At 29.4% G+C, this 16,977-nt stretch overlaps 1 protein-coding gene across 1 annotated transcript; it reads left to right on the top strand.

Moving 5' to 3' along the window:
• Positions 1 to 6,023: 6,023 nt before the first annotated feature.
• Positions 6,024 to 7,484, top strand: LOC122268813 (uncharacterized). The gene has a single exon (XM_087160101.1). The coding sequence runs from the start codon at positions 6,024 to 6,026 to the stop codon at positions 7,482 to 7,484; it is 1,461 nt and encodes a 486-aa protein (XP_087016227.1).
• Positions 7,485 to 16,977: the final 9,493 nt, after the last annotated feature.

Below are 16,977 nucleotides of genomic sequence, written 5' to 3' on the forward strand. Positions count from 1 at the left end.
CCCCCCAATCCGCTTTATTGAAAGCATTTTTGATGTCCAGAGCCACCCCTACCGTATGTTTATCCCGAGTTTTGTTTTCTGTAACGATCTCAATAACTGTTTTTATTGCGTCCTCAGTGCTCCTCCCAGATCTGAAGCCGAACTGATTATTATTTAAGTAATTATTATTCTCAAGATGAAATGTTAGTCTTTTGGTTAGTCTTTTTTTAAAAGCGCTATATGTTGAGCCACCTCAGTTAGATTTGGCATGTGACATTTTTAGTGGCAATCATTGGTCGATTCGCCGTGCAAGGGAAATAGTAACGTAAAGAAAACAAAGCAAACGTTGCCACCGGCGGAAAAGAAATACAGCCAAAATTTGGGAGCCACGTAATATTATATATATATACGTAATTATATATATATTATATATATACGTAATTATATATACATATTAGATTAGCATTATTTGTGCTTTTATAAAACTTTTAAAAATAAAAAAGTTCTAAATTTTTTTTTTCGATTGCACTCTCAGAAATAAAACTTTCACATTTGACGATTTAGCAATCTTTGAGTTGTATTTCATTAATTATGAGAATAATTTTGTCACGAAAACACTTGATTAGTGACGAAACACTAGCTCTAAGATGTGTGCCTAAAATATATTCTCAACTCGGAATCTAATCGCAATGCATTGTGAGAGATTGTTACCTAGAATAAGGAAACATAATAAAGACAAGACGATCGAAACTAGTATGACGGCATGCCTGTATGGTGAGAAAGGTGTTGGCCTCACACTTGGAGGGTTTTGGGTTCGAATCTCACTATGTTTTGTCTATTCTTCTTGTGTTGTTGGGGTGATGTTGATCCACCTATATGGCCCCAATGAAATGGTAATAAACAATGCGTCTCGTTAGAAACCGTGAGATACTACAAGTGTTTTGTGGTATCAAACGTTTCTTTTCTTTTTCGAAAAATTAAATAAATTGATGAAATATTTCGTTTCTTTCGACGAAATTCTAAGAAGTGGTGATAGTTACTTCGTCACTTTGACAAAATGTTTGGTCGGAACATATACCAGAAAATGGTTTCCTCTAAAATGAAGTAAGTTTCATAAAATTTGAGTTTCCACTTTTTACGATGTAGCTGTAGAGGCATAAAGTGAATCCTTATGGGTTATCAAAAAATTTTTTTCACAAAGTAAATTTTGAAACAAAAATTAAAAGTCAAGGTATTAAAAATTATTGAATTATTGTAATCGTTATGATTATGCTAACTTAATTTTTATTTAGATTATTCTATGTTTAAATAAACAAGTCTAAAAGAATTAAAATAAAATTTTAATTTTGAATGCACATTTTAAATCATTTGTTTGAAACGAAGTAGAAAAACATTTATTTCCTATGCAAACATTTAGGAATTTTATACTTGAGAAGCATAGTAAAAAGTGATTTCTAACACATAATTCCAGTTACAGCAGTTTAAATGGATGATGTTAAGGATGTTCTCTTAGCTATCTATGGGATCCTCCATTTTAGTTTTATACTTTAAACATGATGAAGGCTCATAGAGGAAAAATTTCACTTTGATTTAATTTACGTAACGATATAAATGAAAACTTTTAACCACTGAACGCCCTGTCCTTGCAATAACAGCAACAACAAATAATTGTCAAGCAAATAATTGAGTAATAGAATGAAAGTTCAACGAAAGCTTTTTCGACGGACAGTAGATGTTAAAAACCATATTAAATCGATTAAAAATACTTCTTCGTTGTTTAAGTTTCAAATAAAATATTTTTTAAGCTTTTTTTTATTATTTTTTTTTAGAATTTCTAATTTCCTTAATACATGATCCCATCCTTACTAAATCTGTTATGTTTACTTTGTAGACTACGCAAAAATCTCTGAATAACCCTGTACTTTGAATAACTTCTTTCTAGTGATTAGATCTTCTCGTTCTAGGACTCAATCTTAAAGGTTTGAGGGGGTAATCTCAAATATGACAATTAATTAGTGCAGAAGATGTTTTAACTTGTGAAATCGGACACAAAAACGTACTTTCTCTGAATAAACAAACCATTTTTTTCAACATATTTGGATTCCGGACTCCCAAAATATAATCCACAATCTGGGAAATATGGTCCCAATAGTTTGATCACGAGAGCAATTCAAAGTTTAGATCGCTTAATGCTAATTTTACTTTTCGTGCATTATGTCATGCTTCGAGAAATTTCAAGTGAATGGAAAATTTTTTGCACACAATTATAAAATTAGTTTTTCCAAAGATGATTCTAAGTAAAAATTTATTATCTTTTATTATTTTATTTAAGAATTTGAATTGCAAGGTACAAAGTTTTTTAAATCATTTTAAAGAACATAATTTTACATGTCAAAATAATACATTTTGAGCGAAATCAGTCGCATTGTTTCCGAGAAATAGAACTTTAAAGAAATCGTACATTAAAAATTCAATTTTTTGGAAACTATTTCCTCATTCATTTTCGAGGTACTGCAAAGTACGTAAAAATAAAATTATCATTGAGGGATTGGGTTCAAACTTCTGATCCGGCTCTCTTGACCAAACTATGGGGCTCTTATATCCCAAACTGTAGCTATCCCCTATATTTAACTTGTCAAAAATCCGAATCTCTCAAAAAAAATGGCATGTTTGTTGAGAGAAAGTATGTTTTTGTGTCTGATGCTGTAATAATTTAAAAAATTGTTCACCCAAATTAAATAGCATATTTGAGGTCAAACTCTTGAACCCTTTAGATTGAGCCCTCGAAAGTGAAGATCCGATCATTAGATCAAAAGCTATTTAGAGCGATCTGTTTATTATTTTGCTCATTTTATGTATTATATTATTTTAGGTAGTGTCACTTCAGCAGGATTTAGATTACTGTGACGTTGTTTGCTAAAATGTGATACAAAAATTAAATTTTCACTTCAATTTAGGTAATCTCTGAACACTTATTAGCAACCTTTCTTCAACTGTTATGTCCTTTGCAATAACAGCTTTCCGTCAAACAAATAATTGAGTAATATGAGAAAGGTTCAATAGAAGACTTTATTTTGACGGGCAGGGGCAAAATTTCAAACAAACGACGGGCAAAATCAGTAAGTCCTTATAAATCCCCCTGTTGAGAAAGGGATCATTTGACGACAGAGAAAAATACCCTGTCATTTGGGAGAGATGAATTTTCTGTTTTCTCTTCTTCATCATCGCTCGACCTTTCTGGGGCTGAGTGTTAAATTTCTCATTACAAGAAGGGAACTGATGGTTGAAAATTTCTGCTGAAAGTAAAGATTAGCCTTCAGGAACGACGCTCTTCAAAATATTTCGAGGAGAAAGACCGTAGTTGTAGGGGAAAATTTTTCTGTGTATGTTTTCAAAGTTTTGGGAAAGATGTGATAAATGAAAGCAGTGGACGGTGATGGAAATCTAAAATTTCTACAGTTAGGCAATTATTTTAGATATATTTATAGCTTTTTCTAATTCGCACATTATAAAACGCACCTTCAACGCAGAATTTTTATTAAACAAGTTGTTCATACTTTTTTTCCCCATTGTTTTGTATTAATTTTGGTTAAAGTAAGTGGAAAATATTATACTTAACAATGTGATGATTTATAATAATGAAATACAGCATGAAACGTCGGTATCTTTTTCTGCGTAAAAGGTAAAATCTTCCAAACATGGTTCATTTCCAAACAATAATTTTTCAAATTTGCTCTTATTTACAGTTAATTAGATCTAATAAACAGTTATTCTTCATTGGCATTCCTTTAATTTTTAATTTACAGAAATTTTGTAGATTTAATTCCTAAAATCAATAATTGATAAAATTTTGAATATGAATTTTGATTATGAATTTTTTCTAACTACTTGTTTTATATTTCATATCTTAGCTCAAATATAATTCCGTTAAACTATTATAGTTTTTTAGTAACTAGATTATTTTTCGTAATTAAAAAAATTCAAAATATCTCATTGCTCATTATTAGAGTGTTGGGATAAATATATTTAAAAGGAACACTGGTGTCCCACCTGTGACAAGGAATTGATTTCTAAAAGTAAAATTTGTAAGATAAAATATCGATGTTTCTTTTCATATATTTGATGTATATTTCATTTGTAATATAGTCATTATACACACAATATCGCTCATGAATTTCAATTTACCAAATGATTTTTTTTCCAGATATAAATGGAATAAAGTAGAATACATAATAAAAAAATTTGACATGTTATTTCACTCCCATAATATTTGAATAATATTATAAGATTTTGTTTTAAATCTTCCCATCATCAAAATATCTACATTAAGAAGCAATCATTACGTACACATTCAGAACATGCAATTGTTTAGTCTGTCAAAATTTTGAGCACAAACTTATTCTTATTCCTATGAATTACAACCTATGAACGGCATGAAGTATCTACATTTCTGATGTACTTGCCAAAAATCCTCCCACAGTTGTTTAATAGATCTGCTATCGAGATTTTGGGAATTCCCAACCATATTTTGGTCTTTTGAGTATTTGGGATATTGGAAGGAAATACAGTTTGCTCTAAAATGTTCTACTTGAGACAACGTACTCGAAAAAAATATTTTAAACATTATAAGTAACTGTCTGGTTTTGGTTGAAACAGAAAAAACTGAAACTGAAAATACAAGCTATGGTTAATACAATGATCTCTCACTTCAACACCTTTTTTATATGACTTTTTGCATTGGTACAGCAATTTTTACAGGTCCCTGTTCCTTATAGAGGAAATTAAGGATAATTATCATTCGCTTATGCTTCGCTCTGAAAATAAATATTTCGATTATATGCCAAAATTTTTCATAGAATCGCAAAAAACAATTTTTTAAGAAATAGAAATACATCCGTTTTTTTAGATCAAAGATTTTTGGATTAAAAATTGAAGCAAATAAATAATCTTTGTTACAGAGGGAAAAAAACATGCTGTTGAATGCAGTGCAATTATTATTCTCCTACTTGCATCTTTTTCACTTTTGTTGTTATTTTTAGGGTGACATTCTTTGTGCAATTTTGAATAGGGTGTCCTATTTGTTACACCACTGTTCCAGACGCAACTGCGTGAACGCAGATGCAGTGATTATTTATTATATTATTTATTATATTATTTCTTACATTATTCTTTTGTTGGCAACATGTATATATTCTTTTGTGTACTTTTGTGATAGTAAAAAGAGTTTGTTCTGTAAGATACTTGTTTAGTGTTGATTGTAATTAGAAAACATTTACGTTTACAACCAACACATTTTGGTGCCGAAACAACTCGGTTTAAAATTAAATACGAATCAGATGAATAATTTTCGCAGTCACTCTTTTAAAAACTAACGGAACTTCAAACATCAGTATTGCTCAATGGAGAAACCAAACGATAAAGAACTTGGTGATAGTCTGGCACTTTTGAAAAGAAAAAGAAGAACAGTGCGAGGTAATGTTACTCGATTTATTACGCAATTAAATTCAGATCTTTCTGCAACCTCTGACACTTTAAATGAAAATGTCGAATATATTAGTCATCGGCTTTCCGATTGCTTGTTAGAAATGAAGAAATTGGATAAGAACAACGCATTATTGGGTGCTCGATTACTCCCCTATTTTTGTACAGAAACTAAACTGGATAGGAACACAGCGACACTTTGGAGTGACTCAACAGTTGCCTTAAATTGGATACAAGGTGATCCAAATCGTTGGAAAACTTTTGTCTGTAACCGAACGAACGAAATTCTCAATTACACAAATCCAACACAATGGCGGCATTGCCCTGGCAATGAAAATCCTGCCGACCACTTGTCTCGTGGTGTTGCACAAACAGAGCTTAAATAATTGGATCTTTGGTGGCTAGGACCAACCTGGCTAACAAAATCATCAGAGTTTTGGCCTTCAAAACAACTGAGTGACGCTAATCCAAATATTCATGCTGAACTACGTAAACCAGCTTCTCAATCTTTATTGATAACTTCTTACCAACCTCTTATTGATATATCGCGCTTCAGTTCATATATGAAACTTCTTAGAGTTACAGCATGGATATTTCGATTCTTGTATAACTGTCGATCCAAGCAACACATTTCTATTGACCTCACATGTGATGAGCTTAACACAGCAAAAAACTATTGGATTCTTACAGTGCAAAAGCAATGCTTTTCGGCAGAGCTTAACGTTTTACAAAATAATTCCCCTTTGCCAAAATCTTCAAAAATTAGCCGCTTTAACCCGTTTCTTCAAGAAAATCTCATACGATTAGGAGGTAAATTACAGTTTGCATCGCTCAAAAATGAGCAAAAACACCCTTTGCTTCTTGATGGATCTCATCCTTTTGTACATCTTTTCATATACTACACACATGTGAAGCTTCATCACTTAGGCGTTCAAATTGTACTTTCAGAGATTCGTTCCAACTTCTGGATAATACGAGGACGTGAAGCCATTAAACGTGTGCTCTACAAATGTCTACCTTGTAAACTCTCACAGGCATCTAGAAGTCAACAAATCGAAGCTCCTTTACCAAGGGACAGAATTACACCTTGCTTTCCATTTACTACTATTGGCATAGATTTCGCTGGCCCACTTTATGTTCGTAACTTGAAACCTTTAAATACAGCCTATATCGCACTTTTCACTTGCTCAACTTCTCGTGCCGTACATATCGAACTAGTCTCTGACCTCACTACTGACAAATTTCTCATGGCCTTAAAAAGATTTGTAGGCAGAAGAGGAATTCCTCATACAATATACACTGACAACGCCACTACCTTCCATGCCGCTAATAAAGAGCTATCCATTTTATGGGACAACTTAACATCGTCAAAAGTTCAGCAATATTATGCCCAGACGGGAATTAAGTGGAAATTTATTGTTGCACGAGCGGCTTGGTGGGGAGGATGGTGGGAACGTTTGATCGGACTAACAAAAAGATGTTTGCGAAAATCCCTAGGTCGAACCTTGTTAGATGAAGAAGGTCTTTCTACAGCATTAGTTGGTGTTGAAGCCGCATTAAATAGTCGACCGTTAGTTTATGAACAAGGAAATGATGATCCTGAAGAATCATTAACACCATCCCATTTTCTTACCGGTAAAAGACTTACAACCATACCATCACAGCCTGCAACATCTAGTAGAAATCTGACAAAATTGTACAAGCAACAACAGGATTTATTAGACGCATCTTGGAAGAAATGGTCTAAGGACTATCTATTGCAATTAAGATCTTTCCACCAAGTTCGCAACATTCAAAAATCTTCTCATGTTCGTGTTGGAGACATAGTACTACTTCACGAAGATGTAAGACCACGACATACGTGGAAAAGAGGATTGGTAACCGGACTAATTAAAGGACGCGATGGAAAAGTCCGGACTTGTACTTTACGTTCTGAGGGCAAGGAAATCTCCCGACCTGTTCAACTGATCATTCCTCTTGAGGTTGATCAGGGTGGGGAGGATGTTCCAGACGCAACTGCGTGAACGCAGATGCAGTGATTATTTATTATATTATTTCTTACATTATTCTTTTGTTGGCAACATGTATATATTCTTTTGTGTACTTTTGTGATAGTAAAAAGAGTTTGTTCTATAAGATACTTGTTTAGTGTTGATTGTAATTAGAAAACATTTACGTTTACAACCAACACAACCACCCACATTGGCAAGTCGAAAAATCCTGGCTGTTTTAAAATCCTGTCCATCCATGAGATTTTTAATGTTTTACTCGCATAAAAGTAGCGTTTTTTCCAACACACTGTACGAGTAAGTTACAGTCTTCGTATTTAGGAATAATCTGTTGATTAAAAGTGCACTACAGGAAATATTTGGTTCGTTGATATCTTGCCGAATTAGAAACAGGAAAATCAGTTGCAGCTGATGTAAAAATTTCAATTCTTGAAACAATAATCAACGAAGTTGAAGGAGATTAGGATTTAGATCTTACTGATGACGCATAGCAAACATTACTAATGAAATGGTTGATGATGAAGTGGATGATGATGATGACGAAAATGATGAAAAAGTTCCTCCAAATCATAAGAAAGCGTTAGATGCTTTAGGACATTATTCAAGGCTGATTAATTCAGTTCCTCTAACTCCATTTCCTTATTTGTATATATTTAAAAAAAAACTGTTTTGCAAATTTGATGGCAAAACGAAAACAAACGTCTACTATGGTTTATTTTCTAAGAAAATACATAGTTATTTGGTATGTTACAATTTTTGTCCTTTGTATTGTTATAATAAACATGTAACCATTATAAATATTAACATTTCATCTTTAGAAACATTTTTATTCATGTTCTGATTGCAATTTATGTTGAGTTTTAGAATTTTGAATTTTGAATAGGCTTTTCACTTATGCTTCTCTTTCACTTTTGTACTTTTTTCTGTTGGTTGATTAGGCCGGCGCATAAGTGAGAGTTCACTGTATTGTGAATTGGCTGGAATAAATTAATCGAGATCTAATAATTATTTTTAAATAGTCATAAACAAATTATGCCGCATTTTGTCAGTACCTAATAGAAGAGAGAAGGCCTCAGTACAGATCAATTTAGTGGTTCGACGAAATGAACGTAAACTGCGTAGTGGAAATTAATTAGAGAGATATCACTTCGGTCGGGCTACTTAGCTGGGCAGTGAGGGAAATACGAAAGATGTGATTATGTTGGGACTACTAAAGGATCAAATTTCTTGCTTATGGTTACCCGTGCTGAGGGCTTTTCTCTTCTAGGAGGTATTGGTATTGTTCTGATGAAGCAGCTCATAACTATTCTTCAATTTATTCTTTAAATCGTCTTATCAGGAAAAATTATCTTCAAAATTCTGTGTTGTAGAATGTAAACACATATTATTAGATTTCAATCATTCTGATGTATTGAGAACCATCTACACACTCATACCTTTCATAAATCCCTTCAAACTTTCCGCGGAACGTAAAAAATAATATTATCTTGAAAGTATTTGATTTGATTTGTCTCTAGGTCATAACCATTCAAACATAACTAGACTTGTTTCGTGATTTACTTCCACCGTTAGAGCATATATACACCAGTTTTGAGGAAACACTTGCGAGAGTTATCTTATAAAACCTATTAAAGTAGATTTTAAAATCAAATTTTGCAGCATTTCCCAAAACGCAACCGGAGCGTTAATACTTAAATAAAATACGAAATTTCTCTGGGAATTAAAGAGTGGATTCCGGGATTACCGAAATAACTTCTTAAAATATTTCGAAGGAAAATAGTTTGAACTTAGAGAAAAATCTTTTTGTGTAACTTTAAGATTTTTGGAGAGTATCTGGAGTAAATAAACATCATGGGGAAATGACTTCTGCGGTGAAAATATTAATAGTTAATTCCGTTTAAGTTGTTTGAAGCTCTAAAGGAATTGTTCAGAATAAACTATAATAAAAAGACTTTTATATATAAACACATTCCTTATTACTACTAATGCAAAAGTAGATTTTGTTTTTAAAAGTAATTAAATAATTTAAGTCTGTCAAAACTGGAAATCAATGCAATTAATTATAATTTATTCTTAAAAAAACAATTTTTTATTATTTATTAATAAAAAGTAATTTTTAATGAGGTAACTGTTTTTTGCAGAGTTGTCTGCCAAACGAAAGAAATATACACAGTTTGTTTGCATTCTGATTAGAAAACCAGTGATTTATTCTCAAGAAGTTTTGTAGTTAGTTTTAAAGCTCGTCAACAGATGTCGTCACTAACAACGTATCTTGCTGTATGTTCTAATGTGTTCAAGCTGAAGTATTTCTACGAAAGTTTGCTATTTTTACCCCATCGGTTAAGATAACAACTCCATCTGTTCAAGCACTTTGCAACTAATTTCCATATCTGTTAGGTGGAAAAACCTGGTTTTTTGAAGAAACATATGGCAAATCAGTTATTTCTATCTCCTTCCATTTTTATTTCATCTATTTTTTAATTTTAACAAAAAATTTCGGACACACGATGTATTTTTTTCCAGTGGTGTCCATATTTCATATCCAGAAATGACTAATCCCATTTTATTCGTGATATTATTCTTTGGTCGAAAAATATTAACGCAATTTATTTAACTGTGCAATAGTGGATTATAGATTAGTAATGATTAAAAATGGATTTATATAGTTAGTTTATAAAAACAAAAATGCGAATTATCGAACTCTTTAGAAGTAAGTATATAAAATTATAACAATGTTACTAAATTATAAGCAATTATAAATTCAATGACCCCCTTGAAATGCTTAATCCAGAATTGGATGATGAAGTAAATAATTAATAAGTAAATAGTAGAATTTTTTTTAATATTTTAGATGTTTTTCATAAAATTTATAGTTTGATAGATTCTATGAAATGTTAATTTAATTTTTCTTACAGTGGACATAATTTTGTTCACAAAAAAAATAAGTAAGAACGCACTGCAATACTCATGAGTAGTAAACAATATTACGTCTAAATTTTTCTTTGATATGTTTTTTTAATTGACTCAATTTAGACATTTATAAATTTAATTTTAATGTAAAAAAATTCACGTTCAGTTGGCATACAATAGTTTGCTCTAATCTAAGTATACGCTACACGGTGGATTTGGAATTCTGTGGAATTTCGAGATTCAGTGGGTTACTGCTTTATTTATTTATTATTTAATTTTATCTATTTATTTATTATTTAATTTTATTTATTTATTTATTATTTAATTTTATTTATTTATTTATTATTTAATTTTATTCATTTATTTATTATTTAATTTTGTTTATTTATTCGTTACTTAATTTTATTTATTTATTTATTATTTAATTTTATTTATTTATTTTTCGAGATGAAGTTCATTTCGACGTTGGTGAAATTTTTCAAATTTGCGCCAAGCGATAACATAGGCTAGGATTTTACCGTTAATTCCACCTAGATACTATAGCTAAGATTTTCCCACACAGATCTTTTGTTTTTATTTGAAATCGTTATTTGCATTGTATATGCCGGACTTATAAAATTTATCAATACAATAAGACATATTTTCCCTGACAGCACGCATATCATATAGTAGACTAGAGGATAAAATGGAATTAAAATGTAATGTTTGATATATTCTATGAAATGTTAATTTAATTTTTCTTACAGTGGACATAATTTCGTTCATAAAAAAATAAGTAAGAACGCACTGCAATACTCATGAGTAGTAAGCAATATTACGTCTAAATTTTTCTTTGATATGTTTTTTTAATCGACTCAATTTAGACATTTATAAATTTAATTTTAATGTAAAAAAATGTATGTTCAGTTGGCATACAATAGTTTGCTCTAATCTAAGTATACGCTACACGGTGGATTTGGAATTCTGTGGAATTTCGAGATTCAGTGGGTTACTGCTTCATTTATTTATCATTTAATTTTATTTATTTATTTATTATTTAATTTTATTTATTTATTTATTATTTAATTTTATTTATTTATTTATTACTTAATTTTATTTATTTATTTATTACTTAATTTTATTTATTTATTTGTTATTTAATTTTATTTATTTATTTTTCGAGATGAAGTTCATTTCGACGTTGGTGAAATTTTTAAAATTTGCGCCAAGCGATGACATAGGCTAGGATTTTACCGTTAATTCCACCTAGATACTATAGCTAAGATTTTCCCACACAGATCTTTTGTTTTTATTTGAAATCGTTATTTGCATGGTATATGCCGGACTTATAAAATTTATCAATACAATAAGACATATTTTCCCTGACGGCACGCATATCATATAGTAGACCAGATGATAAAATGGAATTAAAAGACTATTTTGAAAGGCACATTGAGTTAAAAGACACATTCGGAGCTATATGGACTACATGAACTGTTGTCAAATCTATGCTGGCTACTTTAATAGAAGGAAAAAGAGAAAAATACGTTCATTTAATGAATTCTTTTAAATCACGTCTGAAAAAAAATATTTTGCAAGATCACTCTGATAGTAATAAGCTCGGAAAATTCATAATATTCATTCATTTGTTGTTCGAAAAAATTTAATAATAACACTGAAAAATATGTAATAATTTACTTTTTCATGAGAATTCATTTTAAAATGTAAAAATTATGAATAAAACTTACAAATTCAAGACAAATACTCAACATACAATAGTTATTGAAAGTGATCGGAAAAATAAAAATTTTGTTCTTGCAATAAAGGAAATACGCATTTCCTTAAAATAAACAAGAATATTTGTGCTAAGTTTATATTCCTTACAGTTGCAATTTTATAGTATAATCTGATTGAGAATGTTTAGCTTTCTTTTTTTATTAAATATTTTTTTGCTCAATTACACTTAATGATTAAAAAACTCACCATAATTCGATCAAATTATTTTTGATTTGCTTTCCTTTCAAATTAATTGAACATGACGTATATCAGCAAGATAAGAGAACTGCTTTTTTTTTACATTTTTGCACTTAAAACAGTGTGTGAATTAAAATAAAATTGTTTATTCAACGACATTTTCATGCATTGGTGTCTGAAAGAGGATTTTTACGTCTGAGCAATTAAATTATTTTTTAATTGAATGAATTAAATTCAATATTTTCATTGCGAGAAATTCCAGTAGACATTGAATAGTATGCTTAACGTTTTTAGGTAAAGAATAAAATATGAGAATTGCTAGATATTTTTTTCCTTCCATTCTTAGGGATGTCTATAAAATGCTTAGGTAATGCGCTACAAAAATAACGGGTTTTTGAAGTTGAAACGCGTAGAAAAATACACCTGAGCTAGAAAAGGAGTTTGTGTTCTGCAACAAAAATAGCCTCATCAATAAATCTGAACTTCAACCTCAATTTTAACCTCATTTATACCTCATAAAATCGACTTTATATGCTAGAAGTGTAGACATGTGTAGAAAATAACAGTGAATAGAAGTGTAGAAAGTAACACGTACGCCTAACAACATCTCTGAGCTGGTTACTCGAAGAAAGATTTCTATCATCCTTAAAACAACCTCAAGTGTGAAATAACCTCAAGTCAAGTAAAACAACTTCATACACCTTGATTATAAACCTTACTAGGTTAATTTTTTAAGGTTGTTTTTGAAGTCAACTTTAAATAAACCTCACATTAACCTTAACATCTAAAAGCCACAAAAAATAAACCTCAAAAACACCTTAAATTTTTGCACGGTATATTAGCAATTTCATGCTTTCACAGTCGATTTTAGATATTCCTTTCAATGACTAGGCATTAACTGGAATAATCTTTAACCATTAAAATGTATCCTATCAAAAATAGTCAACGGTTGAAATATGAATCATTTTATACTTTGCCGCTTGAGTTTGAACATTCAGTAAAAAGCCGAATGTCTATGAAGGTAACAGGTTCATTGTCAGTCATTCATTGTCTGAAGGTAACATGAAACATTTTACACTTTGCCGCTTGAGTTTGAACGTTCAGTAAAAAACCGAATCTCTATGAAGAAACAGTCTTGAGCATGTCTAACTTTTTTAACAGTAAGACATTTTAAAGTTGTTTCATTCAAGAATACATTAATTTCAATTCTAATCCCTTGACGCAGAATTTTTAAAAAAAGATTTTTTCTTATTTCTTTCATTATTTTGCATTAATTTAGGTCAAAATAAGTGAAAAATATGTTTTTTTATCATTTTAGTTATATATGGTTACGAAATACAACAAGAAATACCGGTATCAGTTTTTCGGTGTCAAAGGTTATCTTTCAAACTTGGTAAATTTCCAAACAATAACTTTTTTCTTGAAATTTGCAATTACAAGCAGTTATTTAGATCTAAAAGAAGCAGTTATTCATTATTAAAATTTTATTAATTTTCAAAACCAATTATTCATACATTTTTGATTATGTATAGATTTTTTTTCTTCAAATAATTTTTTATTGAATTTTATATTTTAGTTCAAATATAATTCTGACAATTTCACAGATTGTTTTTTAGTAACTATTAGACTGCTTTTCAGTATTGAAAAATACCATAATATATTTTACAAGTAAATGGAGAGTCAGAAAAAAATATACAAAAGGAACACCGGTGACCCATTAACTTCATATGGGGTTAAAATGTATGCACTATACGCTTTTAGAAAAATATAAATATTCTTCTAAAACTTAAACTTCAAAATTATTTTTCAAATGCGCAACATTTTCTTGAGATCAATATTGTTATTAAAAATGAGCCTCTTTCTTTTCAATATTATGGTAATCATTTCTTCATATAAATTCATAAGACATGAAAAGCATTTATTGCTGAGCGTAGCAGAACACGTATTGTTTTGTTTAATATACGTTAGCAAAATATCTAAGCATCAAATATCAAACAATGCAAAACATAAAAAGGACCTTTCTTCCTCAAAAATAAATTTCTTATTTTATTAAAAATACCTTCTAGCTTTTATTGGCTGTCATTTACTTTTAAAAATGACATTTAATAACGAATTCTTAAGAATGAAAAAAAAATGAGTTAAGTGTATTCGATATTAAACTGTAAAACCCCCTTTAATGACTTTTCTTGAAAGAGAAACAATTTGAAATTCCTTATTCTTGACATTCTTCTTCCAGGAATGAAAGAAAGAGTAATTTTTTTGAAAAATAAACAAAGTTAAGGCTTGAAACTATTATTATTACTTGCTTGTAATACTATTAACGTACGTACTATGTCGTAAAGGAGTCTTTAACTATTATCAATAGCCTTTTTAAATTAATTAAGGAGGGAAATAAAATGCGTAAAATTAACTTTATCGTCCGCCTTTTTTTGGTTAAGAATTTTCCAAAAAAGGCATTATGTAACAGTTTGAAGATTATAGCAAAGAATTCTGTTTTAGTTTTTATATTAAACTAAACACTGTATTTGCTTTGAATTCCTCTACAAAGGAAAATACAAAAATAATTCAACCCACGGTTTGAAGGAATTTTTTACTAAACTCTGGAAGTTACTGTTGAAAATCAAAAAAGTTGTTTTTTTTTAAGAAATTTTATTTAATTAAAATAATTAGGTTTTTATGGATTTATTATATTGATTAGCTGCTTATAAGCATTAAATAGATAACAATGCGCTCAAACTGAGCAAATGTGTTTATTTAATTTTGGGAAAAATTACACCAATATGCATTATTGATAAGATAACTATTAATATATGAAAAAAGTCAGGAAACAAAAACAAAATTTAGTTTAAGTATAGTTCATTATCTCTTACGATTTTATCAAGAAAAATAATACTTCAGCTTCTTTTTTCAAGTAAGAAAACAAAGTTTTATTTTAACGTTTTCTGAATAGAGAATTTTATAGTTTAAGAAATTTTTTCATATAGCAACATTTTTATTTAATAGTATTTTTATTTAGAAAGAAAAGTGAATGAATAAGCTTTTTTTACAAGAATTTGGTCTTGAGATTTATGATCTTAATCTCATGCTTCTTCATGAAACAATAGTCAGTATATCAGTTTTCCAAATTGGCAGCAAAAAATTTTTTTTTTATGTTTTGTTTTTTCGTAAATCCTTCTACTTGGCCCAGAGATTAGATCCATAGTTGTGCTATATTACTAGACACATAAACTCAGAAAAAAAGTATGGTCAAAACTACCAGAATATAGTAAAATTTATCGTATTTCAGACTTTAGGGAAACACCAAAAAAAATCGTTAGAGTTACCGAAAATCGTTGGTAATCGTTCGTTGGTTTGGAAATCGTTACCGAAGCGCTTTGGAAATGATTTTGGTAAAATTAACATTAAAATAGAGTTTTATATTGTGTGAGAAAATGTGATTAATGTCGTAAAATTTGGTAATTTTACATGATAATTCAGAGCATGGCATATAAACCATTTATTCAGTATAATTTAGTTTCCAGTTTTGTATTTGTTACTAAATGTGTGGTAGTGCAAACTGTAATTTTGAAAACCAGAAATTTCTGTAAACTATTGCCATATGAATGAAAATTTTACCATTTGAATAGTTTAAATACGGTATATTTTGGTTTTTTAAACCAGTGTTGTGTTTTCTACCATAGCGTATACCATAATATACCATATTTCTATAACATAATGTACTATATTACCATACCATGCGATGATTTCACCAGAGTTTTTTGTCCGGGTATACTTAATTACTTTTTTTGTAATGAAATCAACGATATTTTTTCATTGAATTCTGTAGTACTACTTTAAGTGATTGCTGTGGCAACTTTCTTATCCAGTCTTAAGAACTAGTAACATTAAATTGTGAAGTAGACATCGACTTACAGATGTCAAGAAAATGCCACACAAAAAAATTTTATTTTTTCAATTTCGGTTTTTCTGTTTAATCTTTAATTCAGGTCGTGTTTTTTTCCTTCAGATATTGTCTGTTTTAGATAATATAAGAGGAAGTGCTATTATTTTCTATTGATTATAGAGTGTTTTAGAGCAAAGCTTGAAAAAAATAAGAGTACGAGTTTAGAGTAAAAACAAGAGTACGAGACATACGAGATTAGATTTGTTTCTTAAGATAAATAACATGCTTCACGTAATGCAAACGTGCTTCATTTTATTCGCCATGTTTCTATCGAACTTAAAACCTGGCTATTTTACATTTGAGGAATCTTTTTTTATTTTTACTAATTACTGAATTCATATACATATATATATATATATATATATATATATATATATATATATATATATATATATATATATATATATATATATATATATATATATATATATATATATATATATATATATATATATATGCATAAAGAATATATATATATATATATATATATATGCAAGAATATATATATATGCATAAGAAAAAATTTTAATAGACATTAAAATTTTTTCTTTGATAATTTAAATAATTTTTCTATGTGCTAATCCATATCGTGCAAATCCGCGGCTAAAATTATTTGCAAAGCAGGCAATTTATGTTTCTCTTTTCTATTTTCTATTTTTTCTTAAATAAACATCTATCTTCTAAAACTATTTATGATCAATT

The sequence above is a fragment of the Parasteatoda tepidariorum genome, chromosome 3 (genome assembly GCF_982258835.1).
Source record: "Parasteatoda tepidariorum strain Cologne lab strain chromosome 3, Ptep-v5.0, whole genome shotgun sequence".
NCBI classification, from domain to species: domain Eukaryota; kingdom Metazoa; phylum Arthropoda; class Arachnida; order Araneae; family Theridiidae; genus Parasteatoda; species Parasteatoda tepidariorum.

Bases quoted from the DNA above. Each gene is read 5' to 3' on its own strand.
- LOC122268813 (XM_087160101.1), top strand. From the start codon at position 6,024: ATGAAACTTCTTAGAGTTACAGCATGGATATTTCGATTCTTGTATAAC.